The following is a 22,816-nucleotide window of genomic DNA, read 5'->3' on the forward strand; positions in this document are numbered from 1 at the left end:
TTGCTTTTAAACATTTAATTTGGCAAAAATGTCGTCCACATTCGGGGGATGTGTCCAAACTGCTCAGGCCAAAATATTCCAGGAATGTGTGAAACAGCAGTGGGGTTCCCTTCAATTAAACAGGTATTCAAATGAGCCCCGGCCTCAGTCTGTCAATAAGTAACTTGAAAAGCTACTTGGGCATAATCCTTTTATGCAGGCCAAGGCGGGAAAGCTGCGTACAGCAAACCAGAGGACTGTTGTGGAAACGTGCCAGCAGCTGAGGGCTGCTCTGACAGGTGTGAGAACACAGTCAGGGGCACTGTCACACTACGGGAAGCCTGCTGGTGTGTTGCATGCTGGGAGGATTGGAGATGCTGGGCCAGACCAGGCCAGGCCAGGCCAAGGGAAATATGGGAGGAATTTCTAACAGGGGGGAACCTGCTGAAAGATTCCTATTTACTTAGACTCTCTTTTTTTTTAATTGAATTGAAGAAATAATGCAAAGATTTAGTAGCACACAAAAATGGAAGCTTTTTTTTTTTTTAAGTTTTATGCATTTAATAAAAAGAAAGAACAAAACAGGCTACTTTAAAAAATTCAAATACATTGTGCAGACCCCCTGCTGCCCTGCATCTATAGCCTAAATACAGCACTGGATCAGCACATGACAACTTGCTGTGCACGCAGCACACGAATGCAATGAATATTTTCCTCAAAGATGATATGAAAGTATTCCTATTTAGGAAATTCACTCCTGGCCCTCAAATGAAATCAAGTTCGAAATGTTTTGACGTTGCTGCCCTCTGGTGGCGCCTGTAGGGATCACAGTTGCAAAAAAAGATTTTAGCTGCAGGCATTCTGGCAGGTCTCTTTAGGAAACTAGAGGGGCGACATAATAAGATTAATTGTGGCTAAAATTGGCGTTACAGTCCAGGCTGCCTTGGCTCACTTGAATACTTGAATGGAGCAGTTGTTAATTTCACGAGTAAAACTTGTGCTTTTCCTGCTATGACCGGATCCCTCTCTGCTGTGGAAAAAGGATCAGGCTTTCCGCAGTGCAATTTAACACAGGATAAAGGCTTTTCAAGTGCTTTCTCTGGCTGTTCTACTAAGTGAACAAGACTTCTTTGTTTTTTATTATTGCCCAAGCCCCCCTCTTATTTTCCTTACCTGTTTTCCATTCTTCTCCCATGTGTCCTCCTCCTCCTGGCTACCTGTGAACCCAGGTTTGCCCTTGTTGAGTTTTTGCCAGTCAAATGGTGTGCTGTTAGGCTGGGCATCCTGTCTCCTCCTTAAGCACTTCCTGTTCCTGCTCAAGTTTCTACGACGACGGCTGACCAGGAATTCCTTATATTGTAACGTTGCAGGAAAGTCATCATCATCACCGTCTTCGCCCTCCGCCTCTTTAGAAGTGGATGACGATGACTCTCCGCCATCAGAGCTCTCGTTGATGACCTGATTGCCAGTCCCACAGTCGTAATCACAGAACACAATGGCGCTTGGGTGGTGTTTTACTACTCTTAGCACGTCCTCTGGTGTATTCATAGATGCAGGCAGACGTTTATGACAACATTTGTCCAGGACTGTTGGGGTCTCTGCAGGGCTCTCGTCTTTCTGCTGAGGTATTTTAGCTCCACAGTCTTTTACATTCTCTGCCTCCATCTGAGAATCACTATGAACAGCTGCTCTGCGATCCAGGGATGACACCTCCATGTCCTGACCTGCTCCAGGAGACATGTCTGAACTCTGTCTGCATTCACAATGTCCATTCTGTCTGAAATCAGACACAGGAGCATCATGCAGGGAGCTCTTGTCCATTTTCAGCTCGTTCCATTTTGTGGTATGACTGGTTACAGGATCCAGAGCACAAAGCAGCAAAGGAACAGACTCAGACATGCTTCTTAGATGGCCGATGGAGGCTTGAGGCAGGAAAGTAGCTCGACCTTGAAGGTCACCCAACAGAAGATCGACAACCTGATGGTAAGTATGCCTGTTTGACTATTCCAGCACAGGCAATGCAGCTGATGGACCTTCATACATCTCTACTGAACCATCTGTAAGGAGCTGAACTGGACCAGCTGCAGCTGATAAACTGAAAGTACGCATGGATGATATTTACAGTTTGGACCAAATTTAAATGGCCCAAAGTTCTTTGATGCCTGAGTTACAGAGAAGAGGAAAGAAAAACAGAAATCGGTTAATCAAGAATACATTTAAAAATCCATCCATTCAATAACCCCTTTATACATAAATTCCAAAACATGAAGGATGTAGCACATAATATACAAATTCATACTCATATATGCAAATTAATCAATATTTTTTGACTGTCAGACGGTTCAATAAGCACTCAGTTGTCAAAACATTTGAATTTTCTGCCAATTATTTCATGAGCCAGCAGGGTCAAACCAGGAGCCCTCTTGCTTTAAGGCAACAGTACCAACCACCGCATCGCCACATGCAGTTTTAAAATAAAACAGATAGATTAAAAAAACACATGATTTGAGTATAAATCATTCTCCTACAATGATAAAGCTCCTCCAGTGTTCCTCAGGTGAAACAGAGTGTGCATATTTGGGTAAACTGATCGATGTTCACATGTACGCGGGACGAAAAATATATATGAATGTGTAACAGAGAGCTATTTGTTTTGTAAATGGATGTAGAGGAACTTACGTGAAGCGCTCATGAAACTGCTGCTTGGACAGTTTTCAGAGGCCCATTCTGTGAATTCATTAGTTTTGTTTTAATGAATAACTCTCGGGGTAACGAGCAAAGGTTAGTGCTCCATTAAAATCTGCTGTCGATTCAACACTGCATACAGGACACTTAAAATGAATTAAAATAGCTCAGCGGCAGTGTGCTTTTACAAGATTACTTTAATATGTAGAAAAATATTTTTCCATTTTTAGTGAAATTATGTGACTCATATCAGTCACATCATGAATGTGATTGTTGGCTGATTCCTCTGTAACTCTGACATTTTCATTATTTTTCTTTTCTCGCATTTTTCTCAAACGCATTGTTTTTTCCTGCAACATAGCTATTTTTGTCTGGAGCCAACACACCCTTTCCTACCCTGGTTCTCAATGTTTTCGTTGCCTTTCAGACACACACACACAGACACACTCATTTTTAACCCTCAAATTACATAGAAATACTTATTCACTGTAGAGCACAGAGAGTATTTACATGCAAAAATCCTTTCCAACATAGAGGATTAATGCAGCAATGTCGCAAATGTCACTATTTCCCACATGTTAGCTGAGATGTGAAACATCATCAACATCATTTCAATCCTCTCTAACTGACAGAATATGAGAGAATTTGGGATTCTGACCTACTTCTTAAAAAACGCACACACATAAATGAAAGCACGCTGCATTGTAAACAAACACAGACTCATATTTACAACATACCAGACATTTTAGCACAAAGGTTGTGTCACCCAGGAAGTCTTCCCTCAGAGCAGGCTGAAGATCAGGGGGTAGCAGATCTAACAAAGTGACCTGTGCGTTTATACAGCGTGAAACCGACTAAGTTTATGTGGGGAAAGACGTGAAATGCTGAGAGGGGAGGAGAGTGAAAGAAGGGCTGAGGAATGCTTTTCCCTCCTACATTACCTCACCGAGAACACATAGAGAGCTCCACGGGCAGGTGTTTAGATTATTTGTGTAAGCGTGCCTGTCTGAAGTGCGGCTGTTATTTATTATTTTTCATGTGAATGAAAGTTTGTGCAAGGCAAAAAAAAGAAAAAAAGGGTAAATGATTCACTCCAGACAAAGGAAATCAAATCTTTTTGTTGGTCGATCGAGCAGATTAAATATCTGCACGAAGACAAACCAGACTCCCTCCCTCCCCTGTTCACTCATTGCTATACAATATGGCCCAGAGCAAAAGATTTTTCACCTCAGAAGCAGATTCCTCAACAGCACATGAGGTAATGCTTCAAACTCTTCTTATCTTCTGTAAATATCTCGCCTTCCAGACTATTTCTAACAGCCTGTGCGCTTTCATCAACAACTGAAAGACCTGTGATATTTACAGAGAAGTGGATGGACTGAAAAGTTTTCAGGATTGTTTGAAAACACAGATTTTCCCATTTTGGAGGGAACCTCTGTGGTCTGGGGTGAAGCTCTGCTATTTGTATGTTAACCTTGAAAATGATCCCGCCTGTTGAGGCCCGTTTTTTGGGAGAAGAGGTCCGGACAAGGGGGAAGACCGTAGAAGTCTCTTTGCTTACTGTGACATCAACTTCTCAGGGTATTACTTAATTACTTAAGCCGTTACATTAGGCATCAGCAATGTAATAAAATCCTAATCAGAATAACTTCAAAGTTTCACATCCAAATCTTTGGTTCATCAGGAACATCGTGACTTATTTAAATGTTGAGATTAACATTTACTTTAAATTGTGACGATCGCGATTAATGTTTTACTGTTTTGAAGAACTTCACATTCATGAGAGCGATCCTGTTTGAAGAATCTTGATAAACCTTCCCCAGATGTTTCACAGCTCCACTGTGCTGTGATGATTTATCTCCAGTCTATTAATAAAACATGCACGTATTTCAATACAAGCTACGCTAACCTGCTGAGACACGCTTCGTGTAGCATTCCTGTGAAAAAAAAGGTATAGTCGCCTGGATCAGGTTGAGCAGAGTAAAAAGAAAAGAATAAAAACAAAATGGAGAAAAACAGACATCAAGGTCATGTTTGATGGGTAAAGTTTGAATGTTTAGAGGGAAAAAAAACATGTTTCTGGTATTTTAAGTGTACAAATCAATTCCACGGAGGGGTCACACCAAACATTTATGAGGAGTAGCTGCAGAAAGAAATAACTGCTTTATCTTGACAGTGTTGAATGTATATACTGTTTGAAATGCAAAAGAGAATAAATCCTCATTTTGACAGCAAACATTCAGTCAGATCAGAGAAGAAAAACGACCTTTTGAACTCTGTTGTTGCAGAAAACAAGGTATTAAAATTCTGAACCTGTTCTTCTGATAAAGGAGGGAAATATAATGACTCATAGAGAAACACGCTTCTGTTCTGTGGATGTGAGCCTGAGCGTACACTCAAAGCATGCATTTATTGTTCATTTATATCGGCCAGTCACATGGTAGCAGCTCACTGAGTAGACATGGTCCAGACGACCTGCTGGAGGTCAAACTGAGCATCAGAATGGGGAAGAGAGGTGATTTTGACAGACAGGCTGCTCTGAGTATTTAAGAAAATGCTGATCTACGGGGATTTTCCCAAACAACCATCTCTAGCATTCATAAAAACAAATGCCCTGAAAAAGAGAAAACATCTGGTGAGCAGCAGTTCTCAGGGTGAAAAGGCTAGACTGCATTGAACTGATAGGAGGGTAACAGTACTCAATAAAATCATTAGAATCAAGCTGTGTGGAGTAGCATTTCTGAATACATAACAAGACAAATCCTGAAGCTACAGCAGCAGCTAAGAACATGAAACTGAGGTTAATTTTAACACAGGTTCATCAAAATTGGACAAAAGTTTGGAAAACTGTCACCTGGTGTCTCATAAGTTTTGATTTTTGCTAGTAGGGTCAGATTTTGGTGTAAATAACATGAAACCATGGATCCACCCTGCCTTGTATAAGCAGCTCAGGCTGCTGCTGCTGGTGGTGTAATGGTGTCAAGGGTATTTTCTTGGCACACTTTAGGTCCCTTAGTACCAGCTGAGCATGGTTTAAATGCTACAGACTACTGATCATGTCCATCCCTTTATGATCATAGCATATGTATCTTCTGATGGCTGCTTCCAGCTGGATAACACACCATGTCACAAAGCTCAAATCATCTCAAACTGGTTTCTTGAGCATTAAAAAAAACTGTCTGTACTCAAATGACCTCCAGAGGCATCTCTGATATGTTACCAATGTTAACATATGGACCCATATCACAAAGAACAAAGACAGTTCTGAAAGCAAAAGGGATCCAAACCCAGTACAATGCTTGCCTACTAAAGTATATATAGTGTATATTTTCTTCTGCTTTTCTTTCTTTTCTTTTTTTACTTTTTCACTTTTATGAATGATGCAAAACCAGAGTCGTGGGTTAAAGAAAAAGGTGCTCTGACCAAATAATGATCACAGAGATAGAAAACGCAAATAATTGTACAGTAAGGTCAGCTCCTCTAGAAAAAAATCCCCAAAACTAAAAACTACGCACTCATACCTTTTCATTGTCAAATGACAGCTTTGTTTTTGCAGCATGGGATTAACTGTCTCACATTCCTCTGTGATATTAGTCTGTTTTCCATGAACAAATCCTTTATATCGCTTCCACCCAGTAAGGCATGTCATCTGCTGTAAAGACGATGACATGAATGTCCGTTTGCACCTGGACACGAGAGATGTCACGCATGAGTGGCACAAGCAAAGGTCATTTGGTATCGCCTGTTTAGAGGAATTACACACAGTTTTAAAGACAAATGTGCTGACTGCGAATGTGTGACTCCACAGAACTCTCAATAGTAGTAGCTAAAAAGCTAAATAAATCACATATAAAGTGTATTTTAGAATGTGGAGGGAATAAAAAAATCACATTTTAGCGCATTCACAGATTATTGAATTACTGAGTTACGTTATTTTACTGAGTCCTATATAAAAAAAAATATCTGTTTTGTTTTTGTTTTTTTGCGCAATGAAAATTCCGGTTTACCTACGCGCCTGTAGCAGATTTGTCCTCTCCGTCTCTCCGTAGCCGAGCAGGAACCAGTCGCGCGGGTTGCTGTGTGAATAACATTTCGCGGGAGATTAGCAAGCGGAGAGTGTGTCTGCTGTCAACACGGACGACTGTAACGTTTTACTGAATCCATAGCAGAATGAGTTTGTGGGTGGACAAATATCGTCCGTCGTCCCTCGGGAAACTGGACTTTCATAAAGAGCAGGCGGCGCAGCTCAAAAACCTGGTAAGAGAAATAAGCTCCTCCATGATGGCTGTTTATTCAGATTGGCGGTAGCGTCGTAAATAATGCTGCATGTGAGCAGGCATGATCGACAAGTTTAGCTTTGCAAGACAATTGTGGGGGGATTTACTGAGCTGGTTAAGAGGTTTTTGTGTACAGCTTGTAAAACAACCCCGTTCATACTATCGTGGACGTTACTAGCTATGTGCAACTTGTTCCACTTTGACACTATAATGGAGCCAGAACCTCACAGTATTGACCAAGAGGGAAAATAGATCCCTATATCTGATGGAGCAAATGCCATTTTAATAAGGCTTCACATCCGCTTAAAGATGATCTCATCCTCTCACACTTTCTGTATACACATCACACACACCATCCTTTCCTAGACAGAGTATTGTGCACACACAACTTGTGTTTTTGAAGTGCTTGTTCACATATGTTCATCGTTTAGGAGGTACTATTCATACTTTTTGTGTTTCTTATTCCATTCATGTGAATGCTTGAAAATGGTGTTTTCAAAAACATACAGTTTTGGTGAGAAAATTTAATCCACTGACGTCTTGGTCATGAGTGTAATGGTAATATTGAGCTTTTAATCATTCCATCCATCTATCCATCCATCCAAACTATTGTTCTTCCAAGTTGGAATGATTGCATGGTGCATATCTTTTATGACTTTAAAAATAATTGGTTGTAAAAGTTTGAATTTATTTTAGATTTTCTCTCATCTCTGAAGAGTTCATTTAAATTGGTTGATTTCTAGCATGGACCCGGCTTTTAAGCATAGTCCACAAAAGGGTTCAGTTTAGCCAGGAGCTTTTAGTAGTTTAGCCTGCTTTTCCAAACCAGCTTTGGTTTATTTTTAGGATGATTGTCCTGTTACAGCACCCAATTTTGTCCAAGTTTCAACCATCTAGATTTTGGATGTAGTCCCCCTTCTCCATTATTCCATCCACTCTGTGCAGTGTACCGCTACCACTGGCACATCTTCAATTACTGACTTTGGCATTTTACATTGTTCTGAGTATTGGTCAGTCCAATGAGTGCTGTCAAACAAATCCTTTCTATGCTGGCAAAGAGAAACTACCAGTTGTAGTCGACTGTGATAACTAATGAGAAGTTAATAGGTCTGAAGTTAACCTTCAGCACCATCAATAAAATAAATTTAAACTTGTTCACCCAATTCTTGTTTTTTTGGGTTGTTGTCTTGTGTTTTGGTCATTTAAGATGTATACTGCACAACGTTTTTACGCTGGAGAAACAAAATCCCAAAATAACCATGACATGACCTTGATAATTCATGAGTTGACGTAAACTCCTGAACAAGAACAGCTAAGAAAAAGTAATATAAAAAGGTATATAATATACTGTAGATAATGAAAAGTAAAGTTTAATAACAGTTGTCACATTTTCTTTGCATGCAGAGCAGTGTTGCTCTCATTGGCAACATAACGCAATGTTGGTAATATTTAAAAGCAAAGATATAATGTCTGATTCTTTAGAAAAAAAAACTTCAAACACAAGGAAAAAAGAAAGAAAAACTACAAATTTTGTGTTAATGTTTCAGGTTCAGGGTGGTGACTTCCCACACTTGTTGGTGTACGGTCCATCAGGTGCAGGCAAGAAGACTCGCATCATGTGTCTGCTGAGGGAGCTCTACGGTCCTGGGGTGGAAAAGCTTCGCATTGAGCACCAGACCATTGTGGTAAGAGGGAAAATAATTAAACAATCACTCTCCCCAAGCGAATAACTTCTGTAAAATACACCTTTTACATGCTGTATTTAGAGTCACATCTCTGATCAATCTTCAACTTTTTAGACTTACAACTTAAAGATTTAGTTGATTTCCCAGTTTGTGGTTTTTGTCTGCAGGCTCCCTCAAAGAAGAAAATTGAGATTAACACCATAGCCAGCAACTATCACTTGGAAGTAAATCCAAGGTGAGGAGATATTCTTACTTGATAGTTGCACTCCTGTATCTTTACTTTTTCCCTCCAGTACATGTGACAACTATAGTTGCTATAAAAGGCCTTTTTGCTTCAGCTTTAATGTTTGTTTATTGTATTTCTGTTCTGTGCTGTACAGTGATGCGGGGAACCAGGACCGCGTGGTGATTCAAGAGCTGATCAAAACTGTGGCACAGTCTCAGCAAATCCAGTCGAGCACACAGAGAGACTTCAAAGGTAGAAGTGTGCTAATTTAGCCTGTAGTCAAATGTATGAAGACTTAACCGTTAAGAGTAAAAATGTAGACTTGCGGGATTATGTTTTATCTGTGAACTCATTTCACCTATTTACCATTTAGCTCTGTGAAGTCACAGCATCTACTTGTCACTTATTTAGCAATTGGCACCCTTATCTTTTTCTTTTTCTCAGTGGTGTTGCTAACAGAGGTGGACAGACTGACGAAGGATGCCCAGCACGCTTTGCGTCGGACGATGGAAAAGTACATGGCCACCTGCAGACTCATCCTCTGCTCCACCTCTACATCCAAAGTCATCGGGCCAATTAGGAGCCGTTGTCTGGCGATTAGAGTTCCTCTGCCGAGCACAGAAGAGGTGAGACGAATTTGGTGTCTTTTGGCGTGCTCTTACTAATCTACATTATTTGGAACTTGTGTTTTTGTTCATTAAAGTAACTTTTTCTCTGCTGTATTCTTGTTTTTTAAGGTTTGTAATGTTCTTACGTCCGTCTGTAAAAAGGAGGGTCTCGTCCTCCCGCCTGAGCTGGCCAAGCAAATCGGCGAGAAATCTGGTCGCAACCTCCGTAAAGCGCTTTTGATGTGCGAAGCCTGCCGAGTGCAGCAGTAAGTTGTGGCAAAACTTACTATTTTCTTTCTTATGTTGGAATTAAACCTAAACACATACTTATTTAGCATATCTTATTATTCACAGGTATCCATTCTCAGTGGACCAAGACGTCCCGGAGACAGACTGGGAGGTTTATCTTAGAGAAACGGCTAATGCCATCGTCAGCCAGCAGAGTCCTCAAAGGTACATGTGACAGAGATTTGGTTCTGTTAGAGATCAAACTTGTGGAGATACTTTGATGAAAATTCCCACCCGTGTTTGTTCCAGGTTGTTGGAGGTCCGAGCCAGACTGTATGAGCTCCTGACCCACTGCATCCCTCCTGAGATTATCATGAAGGTATCGTTTACTTCACGTTATCTCCTGTGAAAGTGCAGTTTGTGGTTGTCTTTAATGAAGAGGCTGTAAAAGTGTCCTTGTTCATTCCTCTAACAGTGTCTCGTGAAAGAGTTGCTTAATAACTGTGATGGGCAGCTGAAGACGGAGGTGGCTCACATTGCAGCCTACTATGAGCACAGACTACAGCTGGGGAGCAAAGCCATCTACCACCTGGAGGCGTTCACTGCCAAGTTCATGGCCATCTACAAGAAGTTCATGGAAGATGGTCTGGATGCGATGATGTTTTGACTTTAAGTGGACTTTAAATAGACCGATATTTTTCTGGTCAGGAGTTTAACAGCTGCGTTTCTTTGTTGCCTCCACAACTTTCACTGGACTTGAGACAGGCTTCTGTTCTTTTTAGGCATTGTGGTGATGCTGACACAGTTTACTCCACAATAAGTCTTACAGTTTCTGGCTTTATGCGTAGTTGCCCAAAACCCTCAGCGCTAAACGCTGTTAGTAAACTTTGATCTCTCTGTGTAGTCGTGTAAACTACTAATAGGGGTGGTGTGATGACCACCCCGGGGGGGGGGGGGAATTCACATTGTACTGAACAAAACAATAAATTGCTTTGATTACAGATATTCTGATCTGTATGCTGTATGGATGTGACCAAATCTATAATGATTATCATAAACACTGAGCCTTTTTTTTAACCTGAAATCGAGATATTGATGCATGGTACGTATGAGCAAAGGGGGATGTAACGCATCATATTTCAGGATGAGTCAGCCTGTAGTAAATGGATAACAAGATTGCCCAAACTAGGGTGAATACAATTACAGATGGGTGATACATTAATTCATGTATGCACAGCTCGCTGAAGGTCCCTCCACACCATTTCCATCAGGCCTCAGTGTGGACTTTGGGTCATTGGAGCACTTTATTTTCTTTTTTCAGCCTCTCTGTTGTAAATTTGTTGCTGTGTTTGGGATCGTTGTCCTATTGCTTGTCCTAATTTCACCAGAATACTTTGGCATACAGAGGAGTTTGTGGCCACTTCACGGTCCTGTGGCTGCAAAACGAGCCCAGATCATCAGCCCTCCACTAGTTGGTATGAGGTGTTTGAGCTGATATGCTAATTGGCTTTTGTTAAAAGTAATGCTGTGCAGCATGACCAACATCTGCATTTTTGTTTTTCCTGTCGAAAGAAAATTGTTCCAGAAGTCTTGTGGTTTGTTCAGATGCATCTGAGCTGTGCTGCCATGTTCCTTTTAGAGAGGCTTTCTCCTGGCAGTCCTTCCAAAGACGCTGCATGTGTTCAGCCTTTTTTTAATTGTATTGTCATGAATTCTAACATTTAACCTGCTAACTGAGGACTATGAGTCTGAGCTGTAGGCCACTCCTGGGAAAACTGTACACGTGTAAACGCACAGCTTAGTGCTCCAGAGCAGCAAACTCAAAATTTCTGCTTTTATAGAGGAGTTACTCTTGCAACCTACTTTATTCCTGTGGAAGTGCACTTAGAGTGTAGTGTGTACTTGGTTTTTCACAGGCCTGCATAGACTCCTGTGAAAACTTTCTTTTTCACAGCTGTACGTACTGTATGTAAAGGCAGCTGGAACAAGGGCGTAATGCAACATGTTTCCAGGGTGAGCCAAAGCATGTGTGCTGCAGGTATGTAATTATATAACTGTGGGCTCTAACCACATTACTTCAGGACACACAAACAGAGATTCACTTGCACTAACAAAAATGGCCAAACTAATGCAAATAATACAAAAAAGCTGAATTATAGAGCTTAATTTACACTTTTTGTTAAGTGTCCAAATAAATAATTACATGTCTTTTAAAAGCTCACTGTCCTGTAATCTTTCTTGTTAAACTCAAAGTAACTTAGAGGTGGAATGAATGCGGTTTGTGTCCTGCGAATCAAAATTAATTTTGTGACTGTCAGACCTTTGATCCCAACTCTAACATGTCTGCGCAGCTTCATTTGTGATTCTCTTTCAGCCACTTCTTAGTTCTTGTAGCATTTGCTTAATTTTGTTTATTTAGTACTCGTCTTGGAGAAAGAATGTGTCACCCTGGACAGACCATTATTTGTGAACTTGTTAATCCTCTGCACTCTCTCCATACAATGAAAACAAATAGACGTATTGGAGACGTAAGGTTATCTAAAATAGAGATGTTTTATTAACACCAGCATTACTTAGTGACATATAAAGCCTAAAATGTGAGGCTGATTGCAGCATGTCTTAAATCAAACCTCCTTTAGCATCAAATCCAAACTATTACAGTCTGAACAGACTGCACTGCTGCAAGCACACTTTTGGTCGAAGCAGCTCCTGCCATCAGTAACATTCCTTGTGTCTCTTGGCTGTATAGTAAATAATGAGGCCCAGGGTGATCAGCACCCCTGAACCTACCAGAATCAAGAAGCCCATCACAGGACTCTTGCCCAGGACGTGGCAGCTACGGCAGGGCGGTGCCACACTGGGACACAGCTGTGGCTCTGCTCCTTGAATCGGGAAGCCGTTATGCTCGATGATGTTGCGATAGTTGGAAAGAGAGGCTTTGACAATGACTTCCTCGTGGACTTGGCCATACAAGCCGAACCCCGGGTCTCTCTGATCGTTCAGGGCATAGGCAAAGTAACCCTTCAGGTTTACACCATCCAGAGTGTATGCTGTGGAGGACAGAGGAGGAAAGGCAGCATGTTGGATATTGAGTCTTCTTTTGGTTGCTTCCTTTAGGGGTCACCACAACAGATCATCTGACTCTATCTCAAACTCTTACAAGCCTCCATAAATCTTGTGACAGGAGAAAAGAATAAACTTAGTCAATCTCTGACCTAATCCCACCCCCACCTTAAACCTGTCTGTCTCGCTGTCCTCATACATGTCCTTCACCTACCTCACACACTTCTCTGCTGCTCCTGACTTTCTTGTGGAGTACCACAGTTCCTCTCTTGGCACCCTATCCAAGAGAGGAACCTCAGCACCTTAGCTGTACTTTCCCAGTCATCTTTCTCTACCACCCAGTCTTCTGCAACCTCAGATATTCAGTATGAATAAAAGTAAATAAAACATTAATGCCCTATACAGCCAACAACACATAAATACTACAGTTATTCTATAATTCATTAACTCAAACATATGCAGCTAGATATTGCTCTACATTTGCGCTTCAGGAGCTTAATAAAAATTGCTCTAACCTGTGTATATAAACTACTTTGAAAAAGACCAAATAAGCATAGATGCTGTCGCCGTATTAAGAATAAGTTACCTACAAATGCTCTCCTTACAGCCTGAGATAACAGCTGTCCAACCAAGTGAAGTAAAAAAACATTTCTAGCTATAACCTCCAGCCTAGGTTGGCTAAGCAATTGACATCAACCTTCACTGTTGATGCCCAAGGCCAAATGATCTTGAAAAATAATTTCGACAAACCCTCTTGAGCAATATTTCATATCAAACGGCAAAGTGAGAGCAGTAGAGCGCACTTTTGTATGTCACCTTATGTCACTCCATAAGGTTTTGCAAAACCACACCCTGCATGAATATATCTTAATATATCTTTTAAAAGTTTTTACATCTTATAGAAGCCAAAGATTTTAGCCAGTTCTGCTCCAGTCATAAGGGTAAAGATAATTAAATACACCATTTTATTATAGAATTCTTCGAGGTCATAGGTCAAATCAGGGTCACAAAAATGAGGAAAAACCCTTAGTTTCCATGGTTATCTCCAAACTTTAAAGCAACATATTAGTGATTGGAGGACATAAGCACTTTGTGTGTTTGAGCTCTTTAAGACATTATTTTTCAGTACAACATTCATATTACCAATGCTGACATCAGCATAAAACAAAGTTTAAGTATAGCTCTTTCTCTTCGGGTGGAGCTGCGCTGTCTGAGTGCTCTTGTTATTTCCTGTACTTTGGCAAAAGTCAAAGTGCATGTGAAAATGTCTCTCCCATCGCTTTTCTTAAAAAAATGACTAATAATAAACTTAATGTGGCTCCAGCAACACTACAAGATATCATCCTTTGGTGTAACACAGTAAGCTTTACAAGGGCAGGGACCTGACTCAAAACTTCAGCGTGGACTGTGCGTGCATCTCTGTTGATATTTGTGTTTGCAGTTACGTGGGTCCAAGTCAGCTGACTGAGCTGGGATCAGTGACCTAAATAGCTGTCTAATAATTAAACTGCATTGAGGCCACAGAGGGGAGAAGACTTTATCTCTACAGGATTGTACACAAGTTGCATGACATTAATCCACAAAAAAGTCTCACCTTTAAGTGCCTCGTTGATATAGTTGTACAGGTAGTAAACTCTCAGGCTGTCCTTGAAGCGGGCCGGATCTTCCTGGACCCCGTTAGCCATCACGTAGACGGGCACGTCGCTGTAGTGCTCTTTCACCTTACAGAGCAAAAAAAAAAACAGAGCCTCTTATGCTGCTATTACACTGAAACAACATCTGACCTGAAAGTTTTCATCCACTCAGTATGAAAACACATAACTGCAACGGGAAACAGATGGTTGCACACCACAACCATCACAACAGTCTTACCCAGTTGAGGGCTTTCCTCAGTCCCCAGGGCACGACAGGTCTTGGGGACATGATCCACGTGGTATCAATCATGTGTTGGACTTCAAGCATTGCTGTGTAGGTGTATCTGTAGATGTAGAAAATAAGAGTGACTAAAGAACTTCCTATTAGTTAATAAATAATTTCTGATGAGCCTGGATAGTGTTGAAGTCATATTAAAACAGAGTGGAGTGTCCAGAGGAGTGAGGTCGTACGAGTCTTCCTTGGCGTGAGTCACAAGCTTGGTACTGAAGTGGCTGATGGCAAAGAAGTCATACGTCCCTTTAACCAGCTGTCTGTCGTCCTTCTTGAAAACTGGCAGTCTGTGGAAGCACATAAAATATAACTAAAATTTAACTGCGTACACTTAATATTACACACAAGGCTTTAAAACTGTACCACACTGTGAATGAAGGATTTGTACTCGAGTGAGTTCAGCTGCCGCAGCCAGCTCCTCATCCCCACAGGATAGTCCCCACTGCCAAAGATTGGCTCTGCGAACCAGCCGACGCAGAAGTCTAAAACCCTTTTAGCCGGCTCCACGTCTTTTCGGCTGAATGAAAATGCCGGCTCCACCCAGTCCATATGCAAAGCCAGAGACACCTGATATTACACAAAGCATGCCAAGTTCAGGTGAGCATCTGAGAATATTTCTTTCTCCTGGTGTCCACACCAGGGGCGGATCTAGAAGGGTGGCACGGGGTGGCAAGTGCCACCCTAAAATGATCCCTTGCCACCCCAAGTGCCACCCCAGTTTTACATATGACAGTGTTGTTTATGAAAATAAGATAGCATTAACAGTTTGAGTGTAGTTACAGTCAACAGTGAATATAAATGCTAAAACTGAATATATTGGATAGTGTCCCGTCCCCCCCACCACCATTAATAAATGGTTCAGCCCATAGCAGGACCTGCTTTTTTCTTGTTTTTAGTAGCAAGCGATGCTTATGATTGTGCCAGAGCACATTTTGAACAACACCATGGGAATTTTGGCTTTTACACAGGTGGTTGGATGTTGCACTCTGGAAATGGAAGGAAGGTGAGTGTTATTAACCCTCTGTGGTCCACGGACACGCTGCACCTCCAAATCACATGACTATTTTAAACTTTTTTTTACTGGCACACGTCATTTGTGGGGCATCTTACTGCAAAACCTGATTGTTCTCTCATTTTAGTTTTAGTAATATTTTTAAATGGTTGTTGAAAATGAAAAAAAAAAAACCTGGCAGGTGTATTGGCTGCATTTTTAGATAAATAGCTGTACATTTTGTAAACATATACAGAATTTATATTTGCAATTCAAGTTATAAAAATGTACTCAACATGTCTGTGGGGTTTTTTTACAGTAAAAAAAATACTACTAGGATTTTAAGTTCTTTGTGTGATTTCAGATCAGTAATAGTACTATTAATAGTAATAGTAGTACTAATGCAGTGTGTCAGTGAAAAAAATAACTAAATTCAGTTGAGCTGAAAAGATACCAAACAAGGCAAGGGGGAAAAAATAAAATGAAACAATCTGAGGGTGAAACGTAAACTCAAAAGGAGTCAAAAATGGCCGTTTGTATTTCAGACCTCAGTGGGTTAATCCAACAAATCGTGAAAAATTAGGTTTAAATTTTTGTTCATCACAGTGCAGATTTCTGAAATTTTGTGTAATTTAAGCTGTAACTATGTGATTGTTTTCTAACAAAAAACAGTGTGAAACTTAAGTTAGACTTGTTTTTGTAAACGAACCGCCCCATGTTGTGTAGCTTTCTGGATTTTATACTTATTGGGCTACATATTTATTTATTATACACGCTATACAGTACATAACATCAAAACTCACATGTTTTATGTAACTAAAGTGTGTAATTATGTGGGCTACAGACAATAATTAAGTTATAGACTATATTTATATGAAAAACGTGTATGCTTACTGAATCATTCTAACCATATGTAACCACCTGCATATGTGTTTGGGGGGGGGGGGGAAGGCTTTGATTTTGCCACCCCATTTGATTTCTTTGCCACCCTCATGCCACCCTAAGAAAGCTTCTCTAGATCCGCCCCTGGTCCACACAGAACCAGCACTTCACTGACCTTTCCTCCCTGTGCATATCTGAACTCGCGGTCGTAAGCATGCCAGGCCAGCGCGTGAGCCCGCAGCATCTCATGGCCCTCCGGGTAGCTCACCATCTCATCGTTTGGTTCGTTCAGGGTGATCCATATCTTCACATAGGCCCCTAGCTCTCTGTAGCAAAGCCTGGCATAGTCTGCAAAGGCCTCTGGAGTCTTACTGTTACAAGGGAAAACAATATCTACATTAAGAAACTGAAATGGAAGTAATCTTGCTGCTCTGATATATCTAATAAAAAATAAGTATATACACAGTATAAGTATGTACTGTGGCTCAAGACTTTTGCACAGTGACAACATTCAGGCACTTACATGTGATTTCAAAAAATAATAATGGTGGCTATCATTCTACTTTAAAAACAACGTCAGATGTCACTAATGGAGTTAAAAATGCCAGCACATCAGACTTTCAAATATTGGGATTGCTGGTTTTAGTATCTCTTTATTACAGGAAGAGAAAACACGGAGCAGTCAGCGATCACGCAGGTGAAAACATGGACACACTGTTACTGGAAACATCGCCGCATGTTTGCTTTTATATCACACCACTCTGCCCATTACTGTAAGCTGTGATAAACCATGACTCATAGAAATTAAGGTGTATTTGTTCTGTATTCGGAGCAAATTTTCAAGCTCAAACGGTGTTTATATAAGCGCTCTATCTGACCTGTTCAGCCACTTGTTGGCAGTATCCAGCGGGGCCGGCAGGCTGCTGCGCTGGCGGGTGTGGTGCCAAAGAGTGACCACAGGTGTGACATTAGCCTGGAGCAGCTGACGTGAGAAACAGCGATAGTACCCCAGCAGGGTGGTGTTAGGATGAGCCACATCCCCTGTAGGCACCAGAGCTGACCAGTTGAGGGAGAAGTGGAAGTGGTTTACTCCAATCTGCCTGATTTCTTCCACCTAGGGAGGAGAAGGAGGAGGGATACACACTGAAACTAAGAAACCTCCCTCAAACCTTTACATGCTGTAACCCAAAAAAGAGCCAAAACAGGTGGCAGGTGGGTAAAATGGCCAACCTGCTGGCGGATGGTGGCGTAATCGGCACAGTGTGGGGTTCGATGTAGAGGCGGCGCGCTGAAGCCCTCCAGCTTCAGCAGCTCTCCGTTGTTGGAGATGTTCCAGAGGTAAACGTTTGGGTCTGCAAACTGGGTGGGCGTGGTCTCCACCTGTGCGAATAACGATGCAAAACGATCAAAGCAGTTTTGCAGGATGTCTCTGAGGGTTCATGTGGTTTATGATTAAGAGAGGGTTAATTACTGTCCCTGTTTCTAAGTTGGACTTTCACCATAGAAAACGCAGGCTGGAAGTAATGTAATCCACACGATGCAAGTTCGATCAGGGCAAGAGAAATACTTTCAAATAAGATATTATAATCACTGCATAAATCTTCAAAATGTCCAACAGAGCCGTCATGTTAAATATGTTATAGATATCAGCCCCACAGATGGTAGAAACAGGTAAACAGGTCCATTGTCAGCTCTATTGTGAGTCCCTGAATCAAAGCTGAGACAGTTAAGTTAATATTTTCTTGAGTTGACATCTCCAAGGAAGCATGTAACATGGTAGACGAATGTACCTGTATTAATTCAGCTCCATATTGTTTTTTGAAGTTGCACTGGGTTGGGAGTGGTTGTGTCACATTTTTGGTGAGCCAATGGCTGTAATGGGGCTGGACTAATTAGAGGCAGGTGTACCTGATTGCACTGATACACTGGTCTACTTATAGCCCACACTACAAACACTGCTGTGTCATTTTGTCTTTCTCTGCAGGTGTGTAAAATGGTAAATGGCCTGTATTTATATAGCGCTTTACTGTGTAATGTAATGAAATCTGATATGTTTGGGATGGATGGGTTTTGCACTGTGAGTTATATAGTGAGTGTTTCATTTTGTCTCTCTGTGCAGGCCAGGGCCTATTATATGCCACAGCCTAAAGGCAGCAGAGTTGCAGAGGCTGTAGTGACCACTGGCTATCTACTTGCAGGGTGGTGCTAACCCCTGTTGAAGTCAACACGTGGAGTGCAACAGGCATTGTGGCATAGCTGGCTCTGGCCTTGGGACTGTGTGTATTTACTTGATTCGCAAATGGGACACTGGACTGTTTTATCTTTTGATTATCGTGTCAATAAATTATCTTTTAGAATTTTATTGACTATCATCTTTTTGCCCACGGCTGAGACGGTTGGTCAGACCTGGAATCTTTTTTGGGTGTGTTACAAGCATTCTAATCACCTTTCATTCATTATCCGACCTCTGGCCCGCCATGACTTCCGCATCCATCTGCAAAACCCCCTGCAGTGCCTACACACCATCTCCTCCCGGGCTCAGTTTACATGCACAAACACCCACAAGCACCTGGATTGAGTTGGCTGACACACCCCAGGCGAAATCACAGGGGAAGGATCCTTGTACTGGTCTGTTCTCAGGAAGTTCTGGGAAACCGTTGCTCTGGATGACGTTTCTGTAGGAATGATGACAGCGGCACAAACTTTCTTCCTTTATTGTGTCTCTTTACTGTGTTTGTAAGACATAATTGTGATTTTTTTTATATATATAAAAAGAGAAGAGTCCTTAACTGAACCAAGATGAAACGGTTACTGCAGATATGTTGTGCTGTCTAACCTTCTCTACATCTTCTCCATCAATGATCTCAAAGTAAACATCCCATTTCTTGGTACTGGTGCTTACTGATCATTAAATCTCTTCTTAATCCAGCTTCAACAACTCTTTCCCACTACATGAAGGTAGTGGAAATGAGTTGTTGGTGTGGCTCATCAGCTTTATCGCTCTGCTGTGCTGCTGTACAGCATTTTATTATCATAGTAACTTATTCTGCTGTTGGAGGAATTCAACAGATACCTGCACAAAATGATAAGAACTGAACACATGCCTGTAAAAGGTGGCAGATGTCTTTGGCTCCCTCTTCATGTCAGGAGTGTTGAAGTCCACATGGTAAAGCCCCCGTCGTATCCCGTATTCCCTGTGCCACTCAAAGCCGTCTATCAGAGACCAGGCGGTGTATCCAATCACGTTCACTCCATCTATGACGATTGCTGGATTACAAACACAACAGCGCAGATGACCCATATTTAGTTTCAGTGTGAAGATATCGGGTTGCCATTGTTTTTATGACCACTTATGCTGATATGAGAATGTCAATGCACGACACTGGACTTACACTTTAGCGCCTCGGCGATGAACCTCTTGAGGTAGTACATGTGTTTTGGGTCTTTTGTCTTGGTGTTGCCGAGGACGTACCTGCATGGAAACCAAGACGTTCAACAGAGACATGAGGTGGCATCAAAGAGGTGCTGTGCAATCAGCAGAGCGTCTACACCTACCAACCACTCTGCACCACAAAGATGGGGGGGTTGTCATACTCCGTGTTGACCCAGTATAGCAGCATCCTCAGGTCCAGATCCTCCTGCTGCCCAAACTTGAGGCTGTCGTTGATCAGATGGAAGCTCAGCGCCGCTCCGTGAGAGAGGGCAAAAAAGTCAGCTGTTCCTTTCACCTGTTCACTTTCTTCCGGCGTGAAGGAGGGCAGACGTGAGCCCAGCCTTGACTTCATGCAGGGAGGGTAGTCCCCATCTATGAACAGTGGCCGGGCGAACCAACCCAGGACGTGGTCCAGGGAGCACTGACATTCTCTCAGGCTTTCCAGGCGAGTGCGGCTGGGCTTGATCCAGTGAGAGGCCAGCGCCATGGACAGTTTGCCATGGTGTCGTGGACGGTAGTGGCGGTCGTAGAGATGCCAAGCAGCTGCGTGAGCCTGGAGGAGGGAGAAGCACAGAAAAAGAGGGGAGATGGGTGGATGGGATGTAGGCATAAATGCTGGGAAGGATGACACAAAACAAATATAACATTAATAATATTAAATATTATAAGGCCTTGAGATTTATTATTTTCACAGCAGCCCAGAAACAAATACATTATTACTCATGAGAGCAGCTCGATCAAATATTCGTTCCTACACAATCAGGTTATCCACGATGATGGAGTTTATAGATTAACAGTTTTAAAGAAAAAAACTTGTCATTGCTCCACCCGCTTCGTCTTCATGTAAGTCATACATTTCAAGCATCTTGAAACGTTCTACACTCCAGTAAACAAGACCATAAAAAAAGATATACATAATTTTTAAGAGAGTCCAAATCCAAATAAGCATGGCGAGCCAAAGCCATGAGCTTCGCTGTCAGCAGGTCGGTAAAGATCCTCAGGCAGAAAATGATAAGGAGTTACTCATGGTGCTGAGAAAAATTAAGAAAACAATCAACATAGTAAGATGTTTGTTTCTGTGAGGTTATTGTCTGCAATAGCTTTGCTTATTTGTGAACTAACGTGTAGTCAGCAGGATTTACAAAGACGTTATATATAAAATAATGACATGTTTTGCAAGTATCTTTACGACTCTGTGTGATTGTACCTGCAATATAATAAATCAAGTCCTTTTTGACCATTTAAATTTCTTTATAATACTGTGATGTCATATTTTTGTTGCAATTTCTTGGCTAGATCTTGCTTTAAAAAGACTTTTGTAACCCTTTAAAGACTAAACTGGGAAATAATGGCATACATGAGTTTTAATTTGTATCAAATTTGCTACATCTAGCTTCTTTTTTTTTTTTTTTTGCTTTAAAATGCATTTCCCATTAACAGAAGTGTTCTTTATGCCCCAAACTGACAGGTTGGATGGAAACAAGTCATTTACAATAAATACTACAGGCAATCTTAGTTTAAGTGTTATAATTTTTTTAGATTTGTTGGCCTGTACTCTGTCAAAAATATCTCCCCTGAATGATATCAAGTGAATTTGAGAAAGAACATTCCCTTCACAAGGCATAAGCGCCAGTCAGTTTTTGGTAAAGTGACTGTTATATCACTTTATATCATCCTAAAATGTCTCATTGACATTAAAAATGTCCTTTTTATGGGAGAGCTGGCCCAGAGAGCAGAAAATGTAACGTAAAGATGCTTTAAGTATTGGATTGGCTACAGAGTCAAATGAATACTTACAAAACAGGTAATTTCTTTATTTTAGAAATAACCCCTTCAAATCCTCTTCACTAAAGTTGTTTTAATAATGTAAGCACATATTTTAGATATTTTAAAAAACACACATACACACAGGAACAACATAGAATCACCTTGAGCAGGTTGTGTCCAACCCGGAATGGAAGATCAGGGTCGGTCTTTATCCCGGGAGCCACCACTCCGGTGCCATATCCGTGTCTCGCCACCACAAAGGGGTTATCGATGGTGATCCAGTACTTTACGTCATCCCCGAAAGCCTGGAAACAGAAATCGGCGTAGTCTTTGAAAATCCCCACGAGCTCCGGGTTGCTCCATCCGCCGAGGGTCTGCTGCAGGTGGTCTGGCAGGTCCCAGTGGTAGAGCGTGACCACCGGCTCCACGCGGATCTCCTTCAGCTTCTTAATGAGTGTCCGGTAGTAGTTGGTGCCGATTTCGTTGTAACTGCCACGGGTACCGTTGGGAAAAATCCTGGACCAGGACAGGGAAAATCTGTAGTGGCTGACCCCTAGCTGTTTAATGGCTCGGATGTCAGCGTTGATGTTGTGGTAGCTGTCGCTGCCCACGTCTCCGGTGATCATTCGGGTGCCGCCGCGCGTAAAAGTGTCCCAAATGGAGAGCCCCTTCCCGTCCTTTTCGAATGCGCCCTCCACCTGGTACGCGGCCGTACCCACCGCCCATATGAAGTCCTTGGGGAAGGTGTCATAGAGGAAAGCCTTGTCTGCCGGATAGGGCAGCTTATTGAAGCGACCCCAGGTTTTCAAGCCAGCGTTAGGCTTTGCGGTCACGGGGGTGAAGAAGCCAAGAAATGTCACGAAGGTGAGCAAAGCCTTCATGGTGGCCGTCAATACTGGCTTTGGATGTCCAGTTTTGTCCCTTAAAGGGGCTCTTATTTAATCATGCTTGGAGCTTTTCAGTCACTAAACACGGGACTGTGGAGCGCAGTCAGCCAGCTGTGAACCCACCACACGCCGCCTCTCCAAATCTATCAATTATTAGCCAAAGCACCTGACGCAACGAG

General features: G+C 41.8%; 3 protein-coding genes across 3 annotated transcripts in view; 1 reads left to right on the forward strand and 2 right to left on the reverse strand.

The window, feature by feature from the left end:
• The window catches only part of stard13a (StAR related lipid transfer domain containing 13a), a 52,089-nt gene extending 48,584 nt beyond the window's left edge, over positions 1-3,505 (reverse strand). The window contains exons 1-2 of the mRNA XM_014409908.4: positions 3,402-3,505; positions 1,153-2,141 (exon numbers count right to left, since the gene is read on the reverse strand). Of these exons, the coding sequence (XP_014265394.3) occupies positions 1,153-1,878 (726 nt within the window). The 5' untranslated portion in view covers positions 1,879-2,141; positions 3,402-3,505. The remainder of the gene's footprint in view (positions 1-1,152; positions 2,142-3,401) is intronic.
• A 3,199-nt stretch (positions 3,506-6,704) lies between these two features.
• On the forward strand, positions 6,705-10,693 carry rfc3 (replication factor C (activator 1) 3). The gene is made up of 9 exons (XM_004550132.3): positions 6,705-6,921; positions 8,489-8,626; positions 8,794-8,861; positions 9,007-9,104; positions 9,297-9,478; positions 9,590-9,726; positions 9,815-9,913; positions 9,998-10,067; positions 10,164-10,693. Exons 1-9 carry the CDS (start codon positions 6,835-6,837, stop codon positions 10,353-10,355), a joined length of 1,071 nt encoding a protein of 356 aa, XP_004550189.2. The 5' UTR covers positions 6,705-6,834; the 3' UTR covers positions 10,356-10,693.
• Positions 10,694-12,222: 1,529 nt separating this feature from the next.
• kl (klotho) lies at positions 12,223-22,751 on the reverse strand. The gene is made up of 13 exons (XM_004550133.3): positions 21,912-22,751; positions 20,106-20,536; positions 19,943-20,022; positions 19,655-19,817; positions 19,120-19,225; positions 17,781-17,930; positions 17,429-17,664; positions 16,726-16,921; positions 15,066-15,244; positions 14,857-14,964; positions 14,624-14,729; positions 14,346-14,472; positions 12,223-12,738 (listed from the first exon to the last, which is right to left on the reverse strand). The coding sequence occupies exons 1-13, from the start codon at positions 22,629-22,631 to the stop codon at positions 12,404-12,406; spliced, it is 2,937 nt and encodes a 978-aa protein (XP_004550190.3). The 5' UTR covers positions 22,632-22,751; the 3' UTR covers positions 12,223-12,403.
• Positions 22,752-22,816: the final 65 nt, after the last annotated feature.

This window comes from Maylandia zebra, linkage group LG10 (genome assembly GCF_041146795.1).
Source record: "Maylandia zebra isolate NMK-2024a linkage group LG10, Mzebra_GT3a, whole genome shotgun sequence".
In the NCBI taxonomy this organism is placed as follows: Eukaryota; Metazoa; Chordata; class Actinopteri; order Cichliformes; family Cichlidae; genus Maylandia; species Maylandia zebra.

Coding starts and splice junctions, on each gene's coding strand:
- rfc3 (XM_004550132.3), top strand. CDS start 6,835: ATGAGTTTGTGGGTGGACAAATATCGTCCGTCGTCCCTCGGGAAACTG. Junction 8,627..8,793: donor TTGAGCACCAGACCATTGTG/GTAAGAGGGAAA, acceptor TTTTGTCTGCAG/GCTCCCTCAAAGAAGAAAAT. Junction 9,727..9,814: donor GAAGCCTGCCGAGTGCAGCA/GTAAGTTGTGGC, acceptor TATTATTCACAG/GTATCCATTCTCAGTGGACC.
- kl (XM_004550133.3), bottom strand. CDS start 22,631: ATGAAGGCTTTGCTCACCTTCGTGACATTTCTTGGCTTCTTCACCCCC. Junction 14,473..14,623: donor TGAGGAAAGCCCTCAACTGG/GTAAGACTGTTG, acceptor TTGCTCTGTAAG/GTGAAAGAGCACTACAGCGA. Junction 12,739..14,345: donor TATCAACGAGGCACTTAAAG/GTGAGACTTTTT, acceptor TGTCCTCCACAG/CATACACTCTGGATGGTGTA.